The 25,033-nt window shown below is 39.5% G+C and overlaps 1 protein-coding gene across 2 annotated transcripts in view; it reads right to left on the bottom strand.

Annotated features, from left to right (window-relative positions):
* Nucleotides 1-5,168: 5,168 nt before the first annotated feature.
* Nucleotides 5,169-25,033, bottom strand: part of asphd2.S (aspartate beta-hydroxylase domain containing 2 S homeolog) — a 43,340-nt gene continuing 23,475 nt past the window's right edge. For both annotated transcript variants that reach the window (XM_018244041.2, XM_018244040.2), the window contains exons 3-5: nt 22,794-23,929; nt 7,504-7,617; nt 5,169-6,562 (exon numbers count right to left, since the gene is read on the bottom strand). In XM_018244041.2, coding sequence (XP_018099530.1) covers nt 6,453-6,562; nt 7,504-7,617; nt 22,794-23,745 — 1,176 coding nt within the window. In that variant the 5' untranslated portion in view covers nt 23,746-23,929 and the 3' untranslated portion in view covers nt 5,169-6,452. The remainder of the gene's footprint in view (nt 6,563-7,503; nt 7,618-22,793; nt 23,930-25,033) is intronic.

The following is a 25,033-nucleotide window of genomic DNA, read 5'->3' as shown; positions in this document are numbered from 1 at the left end:
TTTAGCGATCTGGGCTGCCCTTGTTTACTAATGGGTAAGTAAGGCTAGTCACCCATAGCCCAATATTTTATAGAGTGCAAATTCTTGTTCTAGCACTTGTTTTATGTGACAAGATGTTATGCTCTGAAATTTGGAAGCCATCAGAAGGTGTGTGGGGGGGAGGGGGTCACAACAGTTTTTTTCACCCAGAACACTATCTATCTGTTATCTGCAAGGACTTGATACAGTTGGTAATAGCCTAAGGAAGCAAAAATGTATTTTTAGCAGAGCATATGTAAGCCACTAAAATATGTATCCATATGTTAGGAAAGTAATTGTCTGTAAACTGTGCACTTCCATGTGAGATAAATATGTATATAGTTATTTTCTTATTCATTACCTGTTGGTTCAGCTTGAATTTTTTTTGTGTGGATTTGTTATGGGTTGGTATGATACCCATCACATAGCTGAAATGTTTTTAGCCATCTCTCATGGGGGGGGGGGGTTGACAATAGACAGCAGCAGGATAGTTTAGGTGTAGACCAGTGAACCCAACCAGTCACTCACAGCCAATATGTTGCTCTCTGACCCCTTGGATGGCCTCAAAGCAAGTGCTTCTTTTTGAATTCCTGGCTTGGAGGCAAATTTTGGTTGCATAAAAACCATGCATACTGCTGAACAGAGCTCGCCCCTTGTCTGCGTTCAACGTTCATGCTTTTTTTGTTGGAGGTTTTTTTTTTTTGAGGTTTCTCTCCCCCCCCTATCACTCCCACTGGTTTCTTCTGTCTCCTTTGCATTGTCCCATGTCATTGTTATTCGCTTAATCTCTTCACAGCCCTCGGGTTAGCAAAGGGGAACTGCATATCAAATACTACTGCAAGGGACACATGATCAAAGAGACACTATCATAAATGATAACATTTACATCTGAAAACTGTGTGTAAGGGCAGAGACGCACGCTGCGATTCAGGGAGATTAGTTGTCCGGCGACAAATCTCCTTTTTTGGGGGGCGACTAATCTCCCCAAACTGCCTCTCCTACCTAAAATGTAAATCGCCGGCTGGATGGCACTCTGAGCGCTTCGGTTTTCGAAGTCGCCCGCAGTTTCCTAGTGAGACAACTTTGGCCGACTTTGGAAAACGAGGAGCTCCGAGTGCCGGTTTACATTCTAGCTGGCGGGAAGGCAGGAGAGGCAGTTCGGAGAGATTAGTCGCCCTGAAGAAGAGGAGCTTTGTCGCCGGGCGACTAATCTCCCAGAATCACAGCGTGCGTCTCTGCCCTAACCTGAAAATGGCTTACACGGTTTGAAAGTTAAGCACCTTTCAAAATGTGAGCTTTCTCAAGGGAAACAAAAAGAAAGTCACTTTTGTGACATTGGTATTCAATTAAATCTCATTGATTTTTTTAAGACCCGAGGAGTGCTATACAGGAATGTGCCAAATTATGGAAAGGCTGTCTCTACTCCATTTTATCCAAATAATCCAAATTTTTCTGTAATAATAAACCAGTACCTTTTATTTGATACAATCTAAGATATACGTAATTAATCCTTATTGGAAACAAAACCAGCCTATTGGGTTTATTTAATATTTAAACGATTTTCTAGTGAATGGAGATTCAAATTACGGAAAGGTTCGTTATCCAGAAAACCCCAGGTCCCAAGCATTCTGAATAACAGGCTACAATCGGTTCGGATCCATTGCAAAGAATGAGACAAATGAACGTAACCTGAAAGTGATTTCAGAGCAGAGAGAGAGAGAGAGAGAGAAAACATATGAGGAACAAGGTTTACTTTACTGAAAAGGAATGAGTAAACTTTTGAATGAATATCAATCATCACAAAATGGCGCAAATAATGCCCCGATACCCCCAATTGTTGCCAATAGAAATCATGAAAATGCCCAACACTAGCACTATTCATCACTTTGTGTACTAAAGGCCTTAGGCTAGGGCAACACGACACAGATTCTCCACAGGCCATAAATCCGCTGCCTCACTTCTCTTCTTCTTCTGACACTGCACTGCAGGCGTGGCAGGTTTTGTCACAAAATGCAAAATCAATTGTTTCAGCATGCCTCCATGCGCCCGAGCAGAGGTAATGATTCCGGGTGCAGGCAGCTCAGCAGAAGAGGAGTAGCGAGAGAGCAGATTGTTGGCCTCCATTTCTCTGCAGGCCATAGCTCTAGCTTTAATTTACAAACAGCTTGAGAGCCAGTACTTATATATCTATGTAAATCCAAACTATCTAATCACTGCTACACAACGCCGTTATGTGTCTTTTTATTTGCTGTGGATAATAATTTCTTTCTAAGGGACCCCTTCTGAAATTTGAATACCCAAAATGGGCAATATAATTGTATGATGACAATTTTTTCCTCTTTGATGTATTGATATCCAGTCATTATGATTTGTCTTTTCTTCAACCCTATGAAGGTCTGATATAGGGTTACACTGATACTGGTTATTTTATTGATAGGAATGTGGCAATCTGACGTAAATAACTGTATATTGCTGCAAGGTAAGATTACTAATCTACATACTGATAAGTGTGCAACATAAAATGTATAGGTGGACAGTAAATATGGTGTTCAGACTATGGGGGTCTATGGAACACTGGAGCTAAATAATCTGAATTGTGATGAATGAGTTGGGGAAGGGAAGAAAAAGGGAGGTTAAGAATATCAGGCCAGGAGTATCGTTGAATGCTGATCTGACATTGCATTTACTGTAAAAGGGTTTTAATAAAAAGCGTGGTGTGTACCAGTGGTCAAAATCAAGAGTGGACCACATGTTAGCACTGAAAAACAAAAGCTATTCACATGCCTTATGTTATACACATAGCATCGACTAAAAAAACAGAAATGAAAGGATTTTACTCTCACATAAGGAATTATGGATGGAGATATGCAAATCACTCCTTAATGTCCCTGTGGTCAACATATCCAGACAGACAGGCTGTTTCAAGCAATACAGTATGGCTTTGGTAAAGCAAAGTAAAGGATCCATCATTGCTTCAACACAGTAGTATAATTGGCATTTGTTTCTAGCAGGCCAATCTCACTGTATATCAGTTTTGTGCAATTCTGCCAGTGATTGTCAAATACTAATTCACAAATAAAAATGCATTCAGATGACTGAAACGTATAAAAAAAAATATTACAATATGACCGAAATAAATAAGACCAAATGATATATCAGTGAAAAGACTCACCAGTGCTGGCCAATCCAACTTCATCTGAATCACATCGTCCAGGGCACCAGTTAACAGTTTTTTACCCAATGTAGCAATGATCCAGTTTATCCACTGTAAAATACTGTAGGGGTTGCCTGAGAGCTACAGAGGGTTATAGAGACTGAAAGGCAGTAAGCTTCTCAGAGACTAGAAAAAACAAGGTAAGAGGTAAATATGTTCACAAATGTGAGTGCACTTCAGCAATGGACATTAATTAGTCTTATCACTGAAAGTGAAATGTATAATTGCTGATAGCCAGTGCTTACATATCTATGTAAATCCAAACTATCTAATCACTGCTGCACAATGCAGTTATGTGTCTTTTCTTTGCTGTGGATAAGAATTTCTTTCTAAGGGACCCCTTCTGAAATTTGAATACCCAAAATGGGCAATATACAGTAATTGTATGATGACAATTTTTTCCTCTTTGATGTATTGATATCCAGTCATTATGATTTGTCTTTTCTTCAGATGGGAGAGCACATACAGTCTCTCCAATACAACACTGACTAACACAGTTACGGGGGAATGTAATAAAAATCGCTAACGGAAAAACTATTCACAATGCAAAAAGTTATGCCTATGCACGAACAAATTTTGCTTTGTGCGAATTTAATATAGCTTTTGCGAGCCCGGAAACTGTTTATTGACCACTTCCAACAGTGAAAAACCGTTTGCGAATTTTATAGTTTGCGCCAATGCGCAGTCAATGTAATAAAACTTCTTACTGAAAAAGTCGTTATGTTTGCTCCAAAAGATTACGACACCTTCAAGCACTTCTTATGAGTGCGCAATTAAAATTCGCAATGCGCAATTAAAATTCGCAATGCAATAACAGTTTAAGGAACAATATTACATTGCGAGCTGTGGATTTTTAGTCTTATTGGTGCGAATTGTTTTTCTCTTTGCGACTTTTATTACATTCCCCTGTTAGCATCTTATTTGTGGGGCAAGTGGTATGTCTCTAAAGCGGAGCACTGAGACCTGTGGTACTGCAAGAAGAGCAGAACAAGGTAAACAGTGTTGAATTAATGGGATGTGAGGCCCCTAGTCTACACTTTCCACAGCCTACTGCCACTCCCAAAAGTTTAGAAAACTACAACCATTTATTAAGGTCACATATGCACCTGGAGACACAAGGGGCCCATGATTTAGCTATTTCAATTATTATTTGTATTTTTGTTTATATTCATTTTCATCAGCTCTGCTGGGCCTGGGTCCAGTCGGGAAGGTGCCTGGTCAATTAAGAAAAAAAAACAACAAAAAACACATTTTTAAAATAAAATAAAAAAACAACTGAAAAAGCTAGATGGGCCCTAGGCTATAGCCTGGGGTAGCCTATTTATTAATCCACCCCTGAAGGTAAATTACCCCTTTTTAATTGGGAGGATTTATTGGGTTTTCATTTGAAGACATTTTTGGATGGCTTGTATGTATTAGAGCTCATTCTTTTAGAATAACTCTGGAACAGAGATACAGAATTTGTGTAATATTAAGTATTGGACAGTAGCACTGATTATTATAAATGATATCTACCTATTTCTATGAAATTAATACAAAAAGGAAATAAAAATGGAAAATTCTAGGCAGTATCTTTTTAAACCATGGCTCATGTTTGTTGACGCCAAAAGTCAGTTGGGTTGGATAGTTGGTATCAGGAATTCAGAGAAGTAAACATGATAACCCCCATATGTAACAAAAAGCAGAAAGTCTCCCCAGGTGAAGTAACCAATAGCAATCAATATGATTTTTGCTTTTAAACAGGTGACCAGTAAATTGTACCTGCTGATTGGTTGCTATGGGTAATTGAGATTTAAATACTAACAGCCAATACTACTAGTTATTACATTTACTTTTAAGCAATTTATTTTTTAGATGTCACTCTCGCCTTCACTCATTCACTAGTCCCGCGCTTGTAAACAAACCCAGAAAAAGTACCAAAACTGTACATCATATCTTGTAGACACATTTCTTCTTTTATTACTGAACAAAATGAAGTCTATTGCACTGTGAAAGTACAAGACAACAAAAGGGCTTTGTTTCCACATGTAGACAAAATGGCTGCTTTACAACCACCAAAAACAGAGATCTTTAAATCTGGAGCTGGAACACTGGACAGACAAATTGGAAATGTTCCTTTTATTACAGAAAACAAATCAAAAGAAAAAAAAAATTACACTTTGGTCAGATAAAGATATCAGATCTCTGAAATTCCTTAAAAATTATTCTTAACCAAGCCCTTCTAAAGCCCACAAATTACACTGTGAGCTCTTATGCATCTTAAGGTTAATCTAAAGACCATTTAAGAAGTATTCCTAGATATCAATTCATAAAAGAAGTCTCTTTAGAAAGCTGGACCAGTGAAGAAAATCCTTTTTTTTAGGTTGACTTTTAGCTTTAGTAACTGCTTTCAAAAGACATGGCTACTTTGATTGTAGTTCAGTGTCCTTGCACATAAAGAAACTTGCTTAGAAAAGACCTTGGGTTTTTTTCTAGCCATGATTGATCTGGGTAAAACCTCATCAATATGACTCGTGATAAATCATGGTGGAATCACCCCAATATGACTCTGTGAACGAGCAGATAATCCTGCATGACTGGCCTGTCTTTTGCATGAACGTGATAAAAGGCATCCCGCTGTTCATGTCAATAACGCATTCCTTTCTGTCACTTCCGAACCACTTATTTCAGAGCTTGGTAAATATACAGTTGCAACATGACACATACTATAGTAATGTTGCATTCTAGTAGAAAATGGAAATCATGGCATTAGCTGTGATATGAGATAATACAATACTTTATAGACCCTGAAAAGGGAAGAACAAAAGTAAACATTTGTTTCCGGCCATTCCCTGAATGCCTCGGTTTCGCTGCATCCCTGCCTGTTTCACCTGGATTTTATCTCTTTAATACGACTTTAAGATGATGGTTGGTTTGTGCTGTTTATTCATTATGGTGCTTTTAGTCTTTAGCCACCATATTTAGTGCTCTCCTCAGTGGAGTAAAGTTTCAGTGCTCTTTCGTGCTAGAGAAAAAGTTGGTTGATGCTTTCTGCTTCCGTCCATCTCCAATTCTTCAAAGAAAACCTATGGAGAAGCCAATGGTTAAATAGATAACATAAGATATAGCTCATATACACAGGATGTTTTGTTTTTTTGTTTTTTTTTGTTAGAGACAAGCTTTTCTGTGAGGCAATTTTCCATGAGCATAGATGTTCAGTTGCAGTAGTGGTGTTGCCAACTCAGCACCCGGGTGCAAATATGAAATCTAGTGCTTGGCGCTCAGCTGCTGCCACATTAGGATGCCACAAGTCAACCATGAAAATCACTCTGGGGCCATCCTCAGATGAACCTAATTGAAATAGAAAGAAATGTAAATATAGTCACTATAGACAAAGTTACAGATAAGTCACCAATAAAAAAAACAAAGAGTCCCTCAAACATGTGAGTCTCTTTGATTTGCACTTTACATACTTCAAAGGTCTCTGCTTCACATTTTTCCCCAGCAAAGAGCAATGTTAATTAAAATCCAATGTGATATTTGAAGAAAGAGCGGATGGTATTCTCAAACTGGGATCAGGCTTAAGCTTGCTATAGACATTCAGATTTTATTTCTTGTACTATGAACTTTCGGATGTCGATCGTTCATTTTATGCAACGATGCAAAACGAACCATTCAGATTTAAATTGTAGGATTAAAAACAATGTTCTAGCCATTAATTGACAATCAACAACCCACTCATATCGTCAATACATGCAGAAGGATTATAGTTAGCGGCCAGAAACAAAGTTTTGTATGTTTTTTTTTTTTATATCTGTTGCATCTGTGGCCAGAATTAGAACGATTTAAGGGTACTCACCGAATGTAGAAAAAGTTATAACACAGAATAATCAAGAGATTTGATAATGAATAACAAATTAAGCATGCAGAGAAGCCCAGCGGAGCTCCCAGTCGCCATCTTCCAGATTTTTGTTTAGCCTTCGGGTTTCAACAACGATTTGTGCATGCGCAGTTGAAGATGATGCTTGACTTGGCCCAACTGCACATGCCCTGGCAGGCTCCATGACGATGAAGAGACCCGAAGACTACACAAAGGTCCGGAAGATGGTGACCAGGAGCTCCGCTGTGCTTCTCTGCAATGCCTGCATGATTGGGGGGGGGGTGGATTTTGTTAGGGGGAGTTTAGTTCTACTTTAAACTTCATCTTGTCAGTTAAAGAGAAGAACATACTAGTTAGGTCTGCACAAATAAACAAAGCTGAACGTTTATTCAAAGAAGAATGATAAACCTACCTTCATGAAAAGCAGTGTGCAGGAAGGAATCATCAAATAGAAGGCAGTGTCCTTCTGCCCAGCATTGAGGTTCTCCACCAACCACCAGCTCACAGTTGCTTGGGATTCTTAGACCTTCAGTTATAAATAATTGGTTACTACTGTACTTTGCACATAATGGCAGCATTATCATTAGGCAACAAAGAACATGATACATCAAAGAGTGGATACAAGACACAAACATTGTAGGTGAAGTGAGAGAGGTTAAGCACCATCAACTTTGTCTGCCCTACTATTTATCCAATTCTAGTAGCATCAACACATAATGTGATTTCAATTCAACAGAAACAAATTGCCTGAATTAACATACGATTTTCATATATCACAGTTAGCGCTATTTTTTTAAATATAAGCACACACTTGAGCTAAAACCAGACTTGATGAACTGCGTGCAAAGCAAGCTGTGCCTGATTTCAATGTAATAAATGTTGATGCCATTCTTGTTCAGATTTGTAAAGTGGGCATGATTCGGAGTAGTCCCCAGACCACTGTCATCAACTAGTCAGACTAACGGACTCTATCCAATTTCTAACGCATAAGAGACTATGATGAATGTCTTTGTAAGCTTGAGGTGACCCTTGACAAACCCTTTTATTTATAACATTCTACATAATCAATGCTTAACGTTACAAACTTGTACTAAATGGCTGGCTTTCCTGGTCTAAAGCAATAATTCTTTAGGTAAAATAGTGTCATAAAGCTCAATCATTATAAAATTATTAAAAATCTTTTTTAAAAAAAAAATGAATAATAGGTAAGAGTCTGCAAGAAAGGAGAAAATAAGCATTTAATCTATTGATAAGGGGTCTGGAAAGACTATTTCGTGCCCTTCACCATCAGTTTCTTGCCTTTTAACAAATTTGTTGATTTATAACAAATATATGCTTTATTTAATTATTCAGTATATGGCCTTTCAAGCTGTGTGTTCCTTAAATAATCCATAAAGTGTTGTGATAGGCAATCACTTACAGAAACAAGGGGAGTTGACTATTTGGTGAAGCATTACTGATTAGTTTTATATAGTATGGCATGCAATAGCAAGCAATATGAAAGACAACAATGAGACAGTAAATGCCAGTAAAAATATGTACTAATACTACTCTAAGACCAAAGCCACCAAGCCATAATTATATGGGTTATATGACTAGGGATTAAGAATTGTGGCCTTTGTCTAAAGGTGGCTATACACGATAAGATCCACTCGTTTGGCGTGGTCAGCAGAAGTCCCCATACACTGGCAGATAAACTGCCGAATTGGTCTAAAGGACAACCCCTTTACATTTAATTACATAAAATAATAGTTTAGAAGAGAACTAAACCCCTCCTAACAAGAAAAGCCCCAACTGAAGATGGTGCACTTGAGCTCAGCTGGTCTACTTTGCATGTATAAGTAAGATTGACATTCAGGGAGGCATTTTGCAGTAATGTACTATGTGGGGAGGAAGCAGGCAAGGGAGACGGTGGATGGTAGTGGATGGGTCTTTTCTTATTGAGGGGGGTTAGTTCTCCTTTAAAAATTTTCACAGGAAATTTATTTAGAGGGGAAGAAAAACAGAAAAAGTCATGATCTATAGTTTGATATGTCCATGGATTGTGTGTGTGTGTTCAGATGGCAAACCTTATGAGGCATATGTGGCTTAAAGGGATACGGTCATGGGAAAAAAAAAATTTTTCAAAATGAATCAGTTAATAGTGCTGCTACAGCAGAATTCTGCACTGAAATCCATTTCTCAAAAGAGCAAACAGATTTTTTTATATTCAATTTTGAAATCTGACATGGGGCTAGACATATTGTCAATTTCCCATACTGCCCCAAGTCATGTGACTTGTGCTCTGATAAGCTTCAATCACTCTTTACTGCTGTACTGCAAGTTGGAGTGATATCACCCCTCCCTTTTCCCCCCCAGCAGCCAAACAAAAGAACAATGGGAAGGTAACCAGATAGCAGCTCCCTAACACAAGATAACAGCTGCCTGGTAGATCTAAGAACAACATTCAATAGTAAAAACCCATGTCTCACTGAGACACATTCAGTTACATTGAGAAGAAAAAACAGCAGCCTGCCAGAAAGCATTTCTCTCCTAAAGTGCAGGCACAAGTCACATGACTTGGGGCAGCTGTGAAATTGACAAAATGTTTAGCCCCATGTCAGATTTCAAAATTGAATATAAAAAAATCTGTTTGCTCTTTTGAGAAATGGATTTCAGTGCAGAATTCTGCTGGAGCAGCACTATTAACTGATGCATTTTGAAAAAAACATGTTTTCCGATGACAGGATCCCTTTAAAAGGAAGGAAAGTCTAATTTGCATTTACTAGGCCATTCAAGTGATCACTAGAGTCCACAACATGCAATCTCAGTCCTTAGATGTATGTAGTTCTTGCATAACAGTAAAAATAAGTAAAGGGAAAATCTTCCCTGTTCTTAGCAATGAGTGATCTACAAACAATTAGGCTATGAGTGATGAGGTATTAGGCAAGCCCTTGGAGGAATAAATCATATTCTTTCTCAAACTCAAACCAATCGGCACTCAAACCAAGTAGGACATTACTTCATAAGGCTGCTAAACAACAAAACCTGACGCAATTTGGTTTTGGCACACTTAATCATAGGCTGAAATCATTAAAAACACAACTTCCTTAAAAAGGCAGTACAACAGCAACCTCAACTGGACTATTTGTAGATAGCTTTTTAGATTTATACAGCCTACATGGTTGTATCCAAATGACATAAATTAATACTTTATTTCTACAGGTTAAAACCATTCTGTAATATTAACCTAGAACTTGTTAAAACCATAGTCAACTGAGATTTATATTACCCCTAATAGGGGGAAGTGGGCAAAGGAAAGTAAGTATCAATGTCCCAGAGATATAAATATTAGAAAATTATTAAGACAGGAGCGCCCATATTTAACTAACGTGAGGGCTACATTTAGTGATGTTGTCCCATTATGATCTACATCCATAAAAGCATTGTTAGTATTCGGTTCCATGGAAAATATTTTTTAAATATTGATTTATAAGAGAATGTATATTGTTATATTTAAACATCTATTACTCATGTAACCTTGACGTAATAAATATCTGAATGAAAAAAATGAAACAGGAGGGTGATTTAGACAAACTGTTTGTTGGCAGGGTCTTGAGATCTACTGATGTCTAGCAAAAGGTCTACTTGTAGATCCAGAGAGGCTCAATTATATAATTTTTTTTTTTTTTTTTTATAAATTCTTTATTTACGTGTTCCGCAAAATATCAAAAGTACAATAGCATGAGAATCCTGCAATCGCAAAATTTAAGAATAAGATATGATACAGTGCTCGAACATGGGGCATCTCAAGACAAAAATTATCAAAAGACACCAGCAGATTACATAACACGTAGGCGTACTTTGCGAATAAGAAATTGCAAAATAAAGAGAAAAAGAAAGAAAAAAAAAACCACAGAAAAATAAACTATGTTGGGCACATCTACAATCCAGGAGATAGTAGCAAAACGGTGGGTGGAGAAGTAAACACAGCAAGGATAGAGTGGGAAGCACTATACATTAACTGAGCATCGTGATCCTATATCAGGGACATATCAATTGGATGCCAGGGGTCTCAAGGAAGCTATAAGCATACAGTGGCCGTCTCAAGAAGTAAGAGTCCGGTATTCCTGCGATTCAGTAAACTGGAGCCAATAGAACCATTTCTGTGTCAAGTTTTCTTGGCATTTCGGATTACACGTCTCCGATTTGTAGTGCTCAAACCGGCAAATTTCATTTACTTTAAGTGCCCAGTCTTTAAGTGTAGGGATTACTTTCGATTTCCAAAACAAAGGTATCAAGGATTTGGCTACTGTAATTAAAGTCTAAATGAGCGCTGTGCGATATCGTGCTGGGGACATGTCGTTACAATGCAATAAGAAAAACGAGTCCGGTATTGCCAAATCCGTGAATCTGGGTAAGAACTGTTTTATTTGAGTCCAATACGGTTGTAAATTGGGGCAGTACCACATAATGTGGCTGAGAGTTCCACTTGATTGACCACATCTCCAGCAGATGTCAGGAACATTTGGGAATATTTTAGATAATACACTTGGTACCCTGTACCATTGCGAAATCAATTTATAATTGTTCTCTTGTAACCTGGCACACAGAGTAGATCTGTAGGAGTTCGTGATAACAGTCCTCCATTCCGAGTCTGTAAAGGTGCATTGCAGTTCTCTTTCCCACTTTCGCTTGAAAGCACTCGCTGGTGTAGAGGAGCGACTGAGCAACAATCTATAAATGATCGCAATTGCATGCGGGGTATGGTCGGTTCTGGTGAACAATTGTTCAAACAAGGTATCCTCGGATCCTGTGGCGTCAGATATCAGTTTCGTGTCTAGAAAATGTCGTATTTGATGTAGCCGTAATCTCTCAAGCGGTGTAATCTTTTCCGGAGGCAAAATATCCTCCAATGGTTTGATGGATCTACCATTAAGCAATTGAAAAGCCCATAAAGTTTCTGTTTGCGTCCAGTTCTTGAAATGCATGGGCAATAATCCTGGAGGGAAATCCTTATTGTACAATATCGGGGTCAACCGGGAATGCGGATTAAGAAGGCATTTTCTATGTTTCAATGCATCCCAGGTGTTAGCGATTTCATTGATAATTGGATTAGGAAATGTTGGCTTGCAACGGTGAGATTTGGGTAACCATGTGTAGACTTCCAGCGGGTACTCATATCCATCTTGTGCCACAAGTGGCCATAATTTAAGAGTCTTAGATTTCATTAAGTCCATCATCCGTTGTAAGACCGCGGCTTTGTAATATGCCCAAAAGTCCGGCAAACCTACCCCCCCTGCCTCCTTCGGTTGAGTAAGGGAATCAAATTTCTGTCTGGCTTTCTGACGCTGCCAAATAAACTGAGAGATGAGAGAATGTAATTCTTTGAAAAATGGTCTCGGTATCTGGAACGGGATTGTCTGGAACAGATATAGAAAATGAGGGAGTATATTCATCTTTACAATGCCGATGCGTCCAAACCAGGAGAAGCCCGGTTTGTCCCATTTCTGCAAGTCAGCTTTCACCGTCTTGAGAAGTGGGTAAACATTCAGAAGGATGCCATCCGTAAGATTAGCCGAAATCTTGAGACCCAGATAGGTGAGATATTTAGGTTCAATCATAAATGTACAGTTATGACTTATTTGTTGCAAGTCCTGGTGAGGCAGAGAAATGTTAAGTAGGCTAGATTTTTGTTGATTTATTTTTAGATTGCTCAGAGAGCCATATTCACCTAGTTCGAGCAAGATCTCCGGTAATGCGGTTTTCGGTTGCGTTACAAAAAACAACAAATCATCTGCATAAGCCGCCGTTTTGTGTGAATGATCGCGTATATGCACACCCGGGATATTCGCATTCTGTCTAATGCGCTGTAGGAATGGTTCGAGTGTAATGACAAAGAGGAGGGGAGACAGTGGGCACCCCTGTCGTGTGCCATTTTTAATATCAAACGGGTCGGATAGCATCCCATTAACTCGGATACGTGCCTGTGGACGAGTATATAAACTTCGGACATATTGCTGAAAAACAGGGCCAATTCCTATCCACTGAAGACATTTGAATATCATATCCCACTTCACCCTATCAAAAGCTTTTTCAGCGTCGGTAGACAATAACGCCAGTGGGATGGCCTTCTTTTTGCAATAATGTATGATGTTGTATACCCGAAGAGTGTTGTCTCTGGCTTCCCTCTTAGGAACGAATCCCACTTGTTCGGGGTGTATGATCCTTGTCAAAAGAGGTTTCAGCCTTTCCGCCAGAACCTTCGCAAACAGTTTAGTATCTACGTTGAGAAGGGATATCGGTCTATAGCTCTTGACATCGCAAGGGTCTTTCCCCTTTTTATGAATCAGTGTAATATTAGCTTGTGTTGCGTCCAAAGGCAGTTTACCCTCAACCATAACCGCATGGATATGTTTCTGGAAAAATGGCAAGAGAGCCTTGGAGAACCTTTTATAGTACAAACTAGTAAACCCGTCTGGGCCCGGAGCTTTATGGGTGGGTGGGTGTTTGAGAGCGAATTGAATTTCCTCTAGGGAGATAGGAGACTCTAAGCGATCGAGGTCCTCCCTCGACAGGTGAGGTTTAGGGACGGTTTGTAAATAAGAGTCAATCGCATTGCGGCAATCAGGTGCTGCGGATCGATCCGGTTCCTGGTCGATATTATATAAAGAATTGTAGAAATCTCGGAAAATGAGGCTAATATGATCTGTGTCGTGATGAAGTGTACCAGCGCGGTCCTTGATGCTCATAATGTGATTTTTCCGTTGCTTGATTTTTAGTGCAGAGGCTAGTAGGCGACCACATTTGTTCCCATGTTCAAAGTAAAGCTGCTTCTGGTAGAAAATCGCTTTAGCAGTATAGTTATTCAACAGGGTTTTAATTTCTTTTCTGATTGCCGTTATTTGATGAAGGGTATTGTCTGAATGTTGGGATTTGTGTTGCCGTTCCAGCGTCATCAGAGTCTGGAGTAGTTGATTATATTTCTGCTCTCTTTCCTTCTTCTTTTGTGTGCCGAGCTTGATCAATTCCCCCCTTATCACATATTTATGAGCTTCCCAGACCATCTGTGGGTTGGAATCAGGAGTGACATTCTCTTTAAAATAATTTTCAATGAACTCTGTGAGACGGGTGATAGTGGAAACGTCATCAAGTAAAGTTTCATTGAGCTTCCATTGCCACGACTTTTGAGGGGGTCTCTGCCGCAGGAGGTACAGCAAAACTGGGGCATGGTCTGACCAGGTAATCGGTCCAATGGTAGCCAAAGAACACCTAGGAAGAGTATCGTGTGATGTGAGCAGATAATCTATTCTGGAGTATTGTTGATGTGGGTTGGAATAAAAGGAATAGTCTTTTACTTCAGGGTTCAGGATCCTCCAAGTATCTATTAGGTTGTATTCCTGCAACAAATGCCTCAATTGTGTTAGTTGATGTTTCGGGAAACTAGAATTTGTAGTGGAACAATCTAGAGTCGGTTCCAAAGGAAAATTAAAATCGCCGCCTATAATCATGGTGCCCTCTGCAAACTGATCAATTTGTTGAAGCAATGGTGTAAGACGGCCTAGTTGTCCCACATTGGGAAGGTACAGCGATACAAAAGTATACATCGTATTATCAATAAGTCCTTTAATGGCATTCATATGCCCCATTTTATCCATAGTCTGGTCTACATGTGACCACTGTAGGCAGTCTGCGAGAATAATAGCTGTGCCTCTAATTTTGGACGGTTGCGGCTTGCTAGTGTAGATATTCGAGAAGCCTTTAATGTATATCTTAGACGTCGCCTGCTGTTTAAGGTGTGTCTCTTGCAGCATGGCAACGTGTATCTTATTGCGTTTCAACTCCAGTTTAAGGCTATTTCTCTTCTGTATTGTATTGAGACCCCTGACATTCAACGACATGATGCAGAGTTTGTCACTCATTGGTGCTGTTGGGTAGGTATAAGCTAATGCAACCATAGTGCTTCCCCACCGTGCTTCTGTAGCCAAATAACAAAGTAAAGAGATCTGCCCAACATAGAAAACAAAGCTGTAACTTGTAATATGAACAAAATTTCGTAAACATAGTTCCTCCCTGAGAAGACTCCTATATCAATATGCAATTAGTCAAACAAGTAGGGAGGATACGGTATAGGTACTCCGTGAGTTCCCTCGCCAAAAAGTGGGGGGAGTTATATCACAACGGAGAAAAAGGCAGTGGGGGGAGAATCCGAAACCAACTTATAGCACGTGTTATCCACAGCTCCCAGTCTCCCTCAAATATAAGAATATAAGGCATGGCAACCAGAGTATATAGAAGACCAGACTAAGCGTAACATGTATCGAGGGTGGACAGGTCAGAGCAAACGGGAGCAAAAAGAAAGAGGGAACAGAGAAGAAGGAGAAGAAGAAAAAAAAAAAAAAAAGAAAAAAGGGGGGGGAGTGGGGGACAAGTCAGGTATACAGAGACTGGTTGGAAGGGCCGTAAGCTAAATAATACAGAAAGCATAATACAAACGTGGGGAATTGAAGCTAAGCACGTATCGACATGGTATCAGAGTCGACATGAGTAATAAGCCCGGTAGGAGAGATCACAGATAGGATATCCGGCACAATCTCAATGAGCTAAAAAAAAACAAAAAAAAACCTTAAAGAAGGAGACAGTCATCCTATAGTAGCTAGGTAGCATTAGGCATAATATCAAGAGTCAGAGCGAGTATGCGTCAACAGGTAGTCAAACATGGAAAATGAGTAACAATCTTGATAGAGAGAATTGCATAGTAAACACAACCAGCGTAATCGCAATAAACGTAAAAAGTCTAAAGGAAATTCGAGTGTAAGAGAGGGAGAAAAGAGAAAAGAGGGGGAGTTGGACGGGGAGGGAAAGGAAAAATTCTAGGTATGGACGTAGGGAGAAAAAAAAAAAATAATTGGTACCTGCGAAATGAAACAAGCACAAGGATCGGAGGGCGGGAAGCATGGAAAGGGGGGGTTTACCTCTCACGAATCAAATAGGCACATAACCAGCCATATAATTCAAATTGGATAGACAACAAAGTGAAGGTAGGTGCAAGTATTAGTGTAAGTCACATCACAAAAACAGCAAAGTCCACAGAACCACTTCACAATGAAAAAATAAATGAACAGTCTGGGGGAAAACAAAGTTCTCTGGGTCCCAGGGCCGAGAAGCTTTCAGGAGTGAGGTTATAGTTACCCTCCAACGACAGCAATGACGAGGATCTTCAAATCCCGAACATGCAACCATCTTCAATCAGCAGGTTGTTTATCCGTGCCTCGTCTGCGCTTGGTAGGCGTTGACCAATCTCTAGAATCCAACTCCGGTAGGTCATCCCCGTTGTATACGAGCGATCTCCATTCCGATAAATCCGGCAGGGTAATTTCCAATTGATTGCAGAACTGTGGGAGGTCATCTGGTTCTTTAAGGCTGATGAATCTGCCGTTGAAATTAGCAATAAGTGCGAATGGAAATCCCCATCTGTATTTCACATTCTTACCCGTAAGCAAGGATGTCAGGGGACGCAGTGTACGCCTCTGTTGTAGCGTAAGCCATGTGAGATCCTGGTACACTTCCAAGTTATGGCCCTCAAAAGTAAGCTGTCCTGCCATCCGCACTTTTTTCAGAATATCCTCCTTTAATTTGTGGCTGTGGAGGCAGCAAACGATGTCCCTGGGTTGATCTCCCCTTAGCGAGGCGTTAAGGGCTCTGTGAGCTCGGTCAAAGTCAATGACAGTCTGAGGTGGCTTGTCCAGCAGAGGGTTAAAAATCCCACATAGGGTTTGCTCAATGTCTGCTTGCTTAACAGACTCGGGCACTCCGCGGATGCGCAAATTGTTGCGGCGCCCTCTATTATCAAGATCTTCCATATGGCGTTGCAGCAGATATACATATTTATGGTGTGCATTTACTCGGCCCATGGTTTTTTTAAGGGCCTGCGAGTTGTCGTGGATTTGCAAGTCCATCTCCTCAAGCCGTGACCCAATGTCTTTTAATGCGACCTTAATGCCCGAGAGTTCAGCTTTCTGGGCCGCTTTAATAGTTTTAGCCAACTCCAAAAGGTCTGCTTTAGTTGGCATAGCCGCTAAAATTTCGTGCAGCTCTTGATGTTGCGAGCGGGGTGCATCGCTACTCACCGAGTCAGCAGGGCTGGGGCTGCGGTGCGGCGTGGCCGCCATCTTGGGTCGTCTCTCTTTAGGCCCAGAGTCCTTTTCAAAGAAGGAAGACACTGACGGGGTTTTCAGCTTCGCCAGAGTCGCTAGTGTGGACGGGTATTGTTTCTTTTTATTATCTTTGCCCATCGCCGTCGAAGCTCGGGTCTTAGCGCTATTGAAAGCTGAAGTAATAAAGCTTAGAGACGGGAGCTGCTGTGTCGCACGTCTGCTCAGCACGGCATCCGGTCACGCCCCCCTCAATTATATAATTTAATACAGAAATCATACAATTATTAAACACACCTAAAACCCATTAAGAGAGTAATATTTTAAATTCTAAAAAAAATGTGTTCTATTTTTTTAGATTTTGCTGGCCATACTCATAAATAGATATTGGTTAGGCAGGTCAACTGTTTGCCACAGATACAGGCCTATAAGCTGGAGGAGCTGAATCAGCAGATATTATCAGTTCATGCATGGCCAACTTTATAATCAACGCATTTGGCATTTAAGGCAAACAATCATATATATGAGTGATGCATTTATAAATGTATATATTCCATATTATAATATACTGCCTCTCATGATTTGGCCCCGACAAAAATCAAAAAAAAAAATCAAAAAAAAAATCAAAAAAAATCAGGTAAGCGTTTTTAATTATTACCTATGACATGCACGCCAAAGGCCAGTTAATTAATTAAAATAACCAAGGAACATAATGAGGCAAAAGGTTTTCACAGAGGTGAACTTTCTAATTTGCTCATTGTCATTGTAAATATTGATTGCAAACCTTGCTCTATTGACTTTCACACAGTGTCCCAGCTGATGACATTGACGTCGATTGCTCATCTGAACAACACATATGATCATGTCTAAAACACAATTTCCTAAGGTCTTAATAAGTTTGGACATAGTTAGTTTTATCCTGATATAGAAATGTGTAGCATCTTTTAGAAATATTTAGATGTCAAGCAGATAATCCTCCTTTAATTTGTAAGGAAACTCACCAGTGATGAGTTACTCTTGTCTACAAAATAAGAAGCAAACAATCAACCAGTTTGATTTGTCTGTGTGCTTCACACTCAACACATAGAAAAGAAAGAAACTTGAAGGACGATTTGAAAAGGCAAGACAGAAAATTGGTAAGAGACCACGGACAAACTCCATCACCTGAGATCATATGCAATGTTATTAAGACATAGCACTGTAGCCATATCCCTGGACATGCATGCAGAAAAAATGATCAAACGATTGTTAAATTGCGGGGAAAGGGCCCTGATCAACTGGCAGCCATTTAACCCAATCTTCAGCTACAAGGTGCAACAGTTTCAACTTCCACCATCTGTCACTCAATGAAAGGGGGCACTATGGTAGGAGAGATATACAGAAATGACTTTCTCAATTCAAACTGATTGAATTAATCAGAGAACCATCTACTTTACATCCAAATATTTCTTACAACTACTAAAAGGTGCCACTTTTTTTGCTCAGTCCACTTTAGGATTTCCATGTAGAATAAGTTTGTTGTTTTTGTTTCTCTGCAATATTTTGGCCATATTATCATTATGTTTGTTCACAAAGTTTAGCTGCTGTACCACTGCTAAATATGTAAAATTCTTGGGCCCCATGGCAAACACTGATCATGCTAGAAATTCAACAAGGTACCGTGCTCATTCCACATGCTTTACTTCCCTAGATGCCTGGCATATGATGAAGGGCAGCTTGTCCTCTAAAACATTACATTTGTGTGCCACATTCTGTTCCTGGAATGAATGGGTTTGTCCAATAACAAGATAAAACGTCAGATATTAAACCCCAAAACCCAGAAAATGTACAAGATGACTTTGCAACAGTAGAACATTACTGTGCACCATTCACTAGTAATTAACATTCAGGTCAGGCAATGCCACACATTTTCTAAATGATGGGAGAATGTTCACAGGCAGGATTTCAGCATAAGATGCAAATATGAGCTCAGTGCTGATTAACTCTTAAAGCATGGATTGGTAGGGATACACACATGGAATAAGAACTGGAGTTATAATAAGATCATGAGAAGAAGAAGAGAAGGTAGAAGATTAAAAACATTTGGGTGAAGTAGAAAAGTATTGGGATGGAGAAAAAGAAGTTAGAAAGAAAACACATGGATAAAATAGGATTCAGAAAGGAGAGAACAGAGATTTACAGTACAATTATGTACAGGAAGGTTTAACTGAAGGTAAGAGGAGAAGAGAAGTGTAAATATACAGTAGCATATGGTAGCAATCAAACTCAAATAATGACTAACATAATGACAAATTGGAAAGGCTTAAGAAATCAGAAGGGCAGGAGACAAATACTGTGATGGAAGGGAAAAGGACGAATATATTATATTGGGGGATTTGTGCTGAAATGAGGGGGTGAGATAAAAAATGTAAAATGTAAGGGAAGCAAGAGTATGATGAGAGGGGCAAAAAATGTATCATTGGTGGAAGCAAGAAATTGGTGCTTGCTGAAAACACTAATAAATCAAACATCATAAGGGGTTGTTTATGTTGCAGGAGGCAGTGTGCAAACAGAGGCTACAATCAGACATTTTTTTTTTTTTTGCACTATGTCTTGCTTGTGCACTATGGCCACAGGCCACTGCAGAACCCAAAGACTTGAGGCTAGCCACAGGTATTTTTATTATTAACATGTATTTATATAGCGCCAACATATTTCGCATCGCTGTAATATAAAGTACAGTCTGCATTATTAATACTCTATCAAAAAAGGTGTGTGTGGAAGTACGTAGGTGTCCCCCCCCCTCTCAATACCCTACCCATCCTCTAACTTGAGAGTCATTCATTATGCAGGCCACAACATGGCCCTGGCCTTGTTACCTGCCCTATGACAGGTGGTAAGGACAAGACTCACCTGCTGAAATGAGCTCTGTACTCAAACTGGATTGTGCAGTTTTCTACAGGGCGCAAGTGCTTGTTAGATAAACATTAAAGGGATAAAATGAATCAGTTAATAGTGCTGTTCCAGCAGAATTCTGCGCTGAAATCCATTTCTCAAAAGAGCAAACAGATTTATTTTTTTTAATTTTAAAATCTGACATGGGGCTAGACATTTTGTCAATTTCCCAGCTGCCCCTGGTCATGTGACGTGTGCCTGCACTTCAGGAGAGAAATGCTTTCTGGCAGGCTGCTGTTTTTCCTTCTCAATGTAACTGAATGTGTCTCAGTGGGACATGGGTTTTTAATATTGAGTGCTGTTCTTAGATCTACCAGGCAGCTGTTATCTTGTGTTAGGGAGCTGCTATCTGGTTACCTTCCCATTGTTCTTTTGTTTGGCTGCTGGAGGGAAAAAGGGAGGGGTGATACTCTAACTTGCAGTACAGCAGTAAAGAGTGATTGAAGTTTATCAGAGCACAAGTCACATGACTTGGGGCAGCTGGGAAATTGACAATATGTCTAGCCCCATGTCAGATTTCAAAATTGAATATAAAAAAATCTGTTTGCTCTTTTGAGAAATGGATTTCAGTGCAGAATTCTGCTGGAGCAGCACTATTAACTGATTCATTTTGACATTTTTTTTTCCCATGACAGTATCCCTTTAAGGAATGTGCTCTTGTGCTCCTTAGAGCTCTAGCACTTGGGGAAAAGTAGTGTTTCAGAAAACAGCAAAGCACTCAATAGTCTCCAACATTTTCTTCTTGTTGGGTGGATTTATGCTGGGTCACATAACTGGAACTGGTAACGACACCAACATGAACGTTTCACAAGGGCACTAAAAATTTAAGCTCTTAGGTCTTTCTATGCAATTAGAATATCCTGCAAAGCATTCTGTAAGGTTACCAGCAAAACACAAGAAACAACCCACCCCCAAAAATAGATGCTCAAACTGGCAAAAAGGCTTTCGATACCATATTCTGCCCCCATCTATTAACTCCGCTCCAACAGACTTGTCAGCATTCTCTCAGAATTTTTTGGAAAGCTCTCAGTTTTAGCCCCAGTGTTCCCAGTATTTTTTTATAGCAAGGTGGAATGAAAACGTAGCTTAGGGAATAATATAATATATATCAGAGGATTTGGGGATACGGTTTTTTTCATAATTGACTGGCTATCCCTTAAGGCTGATACCAAAAAACATTAAAACGTTTAATAAAGCCAACAGGATTTTTTGCCACCAATATAGATTTACTTAGCTTAGTTTCCATGAAATACAAGGTGCTTGTATTTGCTTTATATGGGAGATGGCCTTTCTGTAATTTAGATTTTCTGGGTATGTATATAATTCACAATGTGCCTCAAACCTGCCCCAACCTTGTCTGCCACAACAGAAACCCTTTGCAGAAGCACGCAGTCCTGCAGTGTTCTATTAAGGCAATGAGTGACCTCCTGGGTAGCGACTTCTATTGTAACTGCTGCATTAAAATGGCTGGGGCGAGCTTCTCTGTAGCACCATATCATGTCTGTCCCTTCTGCCCATCCGATTTCAAAACAGCATGTGAGCCTCACATTGTGAAACCTGGTATGGAATATAAGGTCTGAAAAAGATGTTGGAACTGCAAAATCCACAACAGCTTGATGTACTGAGTTTTCAGACTGATATTAATAAAGTTGTTCTTTGTTTATTTGGAGGCATTGCATTTTATTGGGCTTAGAGAAGTGAGTGGGTGTTTAATATATGTTCTTCTCTTTTCGATTTCTACTTATAACAAGTTACTATCTGAGGTGGAGCTACTTAGACATCTGTACTCTCTTGTGGCAGGTGTCTGCTAGTAAGGGCCAGGCAAGTCATAGTGAATAAAAGCTGTATATGGCAATGTATGAGAACAAAAAGTAAGGTACTTGCAAGTTGCTGACAAAGAAGAAACTAGAAGGGAATTTAGAGAGATTTCTGGTTAAGAAAGGCAGCGGTGTTTGGCTGTAGGAGAGTGAAGATAATCGGAATGGGGAAAAGGTGCTAGAGGGAACTTCTTGTTAGTCTGAGGAAGGGCAATAATACTAAAAGAAATGACAACTGTGGAGGGGAAACTGTCATTTTATGCAGCCACAGGTCCTTGGTAACACCCAATAGTCTTTTAAAATACAATGAAGCTGCATAACCCCACGCATATGCATATTATAGGATACAAAAGCCATAATTAGCCAGTAAAATATAGCCTTTTAAAGTCTATTCAGAGACTGCAGCTGTTATAAATGGTGAAAATAAAGACATTTTTGGTTCACTAACCAAGGAGTGCAGGTCCTCTTGCACTATCTATATATATATATATATATATATATATATATATATATATATATATATATATATATATATATCTATCTATCTATCTATCTATCTATCTATCTATCTATCTATCTATCTATCTATCTATCTATATATATATATATATATATATATATGGTGGTAAATAAAGATAGATAGATAGATAGATAGAGATATATATAGATATAAATAGAGAGAGAGAGAGAGAGAGAGAGAGAGAGAGAGAGAGAGAGAGAGAAGTATAAGATAACATATATGATATAAGATTTAATTTAAACAAATGCAAATTGTGTATCATTTTCTCATTCATGGAGAAGAAAAACAAGGAACTTACCCAGATGGCATCTTATCCTAATATTAGTTGGCCCATAATGTTCTGTGATGACTGTTCCTGGAGTTAGCACAGATATACAAGCATTCCCAAACAAATTGTTGCCAATGAAGGTGCGGAGGCTCCCAAGCAAACGATATGTCCGTGGGCATTTCTTGCAATTGGAAGGTATGGCCACACCTTGGTTGACTAAATAAAATGTGAACCATTCCCCACTTGGTGTGCTGTTTATTTTCCAGCCCTGGGGATGGCTGCAGTTTGAAAAGGCTTTGTAGATTGCTTCAAATTCACTAAGTATTGTGGCAAAGTTCTGTTCTAGCAATTCCACGTCATGCTTTTGGGCATCCCGTGGAAAATAGGGCAAGGTGGGTAAATCAGGAAGGAAGAAAACTTCAGGTTTTTGTATAGATGGCCTGTTATTTAAATACCGACCTTGTTCTCGAATGCCCTTGTGGATTCTGCCCATGCCAGACCAAGAGTACCGCTTGGCGTATTCCTGTAGATTGTGATAAAGTTTTTGATTCAGTCCGTCGTTATGGGTGCAGCGTACACACTCACGCGAGTGGCAGTAAGCAAACCCGTTCTGCAAGCCTTTGGCTTCTGAACTCTGGATAAGTAAATTCACAGTGGCAAAGGGAGAACGGGGTTGGTCCTTACCAACTCGATAACAGTACCATGCAAACAGCAGCAAAAGGCAGATAACTGTGGTTAGTGCAAGGGAGTTGCAGTCACGCACAGCTTGGATGCAACCAGCTATCAAGTCACGTAGTCCATTCAGCAAACAGCTCCAATCAATCAGCCACTCTGCAGACATTTTTATCCAGCCACTGTTAGGTTTGTAAGATGGTACAATGCAAGAAGGACTGGAAGTTCTAGGAAGGGCCCACACCATGCGGGTTAATATGGATGAGTTGGTGAACAAGACAACATGATTCTGCCTGTTCTCTTTAGACATCTAAGCAGTGTGTTAATGGCTAGAGGGTGTTTGGTGCTGATATCTAGAAATGCATAGGAAGACGTGGGACCATACAGATTTCCGTGGTCTGGTTTTGTACAGGACGTAGCAATGTGTCATCACCGGTTTTACTGCTATCCACTGAGGAGATGTCATTCTGGAGAAGACTGCAGGCTGACTAGATCTGTTGAAAGTAAACAATTCAGACAATTTATTTCAGTTTTTCCTTAAAGGAGAACTAAACCCTAAAAATGAATATGGCTAAACATGCTATATTTTATATACTGAACTTATTGCAAAAGCCTAAAATCTCAGCTTCTCAATAGCAGCAATGATCCAGGACTTCAAACTTGTCACAGGAGGTCACCATTTTGGAAAATGTCTGTGACACTCATGCTCAGTGGGTTCTGAGCAGCTGTTGAGAAGCTAAGCTTAGGGGTCATAGCAAATTATCAAGCAGAAATGGAGGTTGGTCTGTAAATATAAGCTTAGCTAAGCTTAGGGGCCGTCTCAAATGATCAAAAAAAAAAAAATGAGGTTGGCTATTAATATAAGCTGATGTTGCAAGGCTGACTTAAATGCTGATGCTAGTTGCATGGTTTTTGTGCTGCCGTGTAGTAATTATCTGTATTAATTACTAATCAGCTTTATATTGTGACATTTATATTCTCTGTGTACTGTATATTTAAATCGGTCCTTAAGCTCAGTGACAGCAGCACAGAGCATGTGCAGTGAATCAGCAGAAAATAAAATGGGGAGCTACTGGGGCATCTCCAGAGGCACAGATCTTTTCTGCTAAAGAGCTGTGGTTGCCTTGGGCTGGTACAGAAGCTCAAAACATAATGTACAACATTTCCACCCGACTTCTTTAGTTAAGCTTTAGTTCTCCTTTAAGGCATAAACACCTTTTCATTATAAGAGGAAATCATGTTTTATTGTGCTCTTTAGTTTTAGGATTTAGATTCTAATAAAGTTATTCACATCATTTACTCTCAGCTGTAAAAAGTGGCATTAACATTTTACATTACACAGAGATTAAAACAGTGTATGATGGTATAATGAAATATAAGTAGTATCCTAAATAATGTGTATATAAATGTGTAAATGTTAATCTGCCCAGCCCCAGGGCATATAGTTTGTGTTGCCTTTTTGGGGGAAATTCTTTCTGAACTAATATGGCAATCAGGTATGCCTCTGGATCAACTTTGGCTACGAGTCCATTTCAGTAAAGTTGTAGTTTCTTACTTCCTACACAGGTATACAATTACATGACAATATCAAATGTATC

Source organism: Xenopus laevis, chromosome 1S (genome assembly GCF_017654675.1).
Source record: "Xenopus laevis strain J_2021 chromosome 1S, Xenopus_laevis_v10.1, whole genome shotgun sequence".
Classification (NCBI taxonomy): domain Eukaryota; kingdom Metazoa; phylum Chordata; class Amphibia; order Anura; family Pipidae; genus Xenopus; species Xenopus laevis.
The sequence above is the reverse complement of the archived record's forward strand: the minus strand, read 5'-3'. Positions and strand labels throughout refer to the sequence as shown.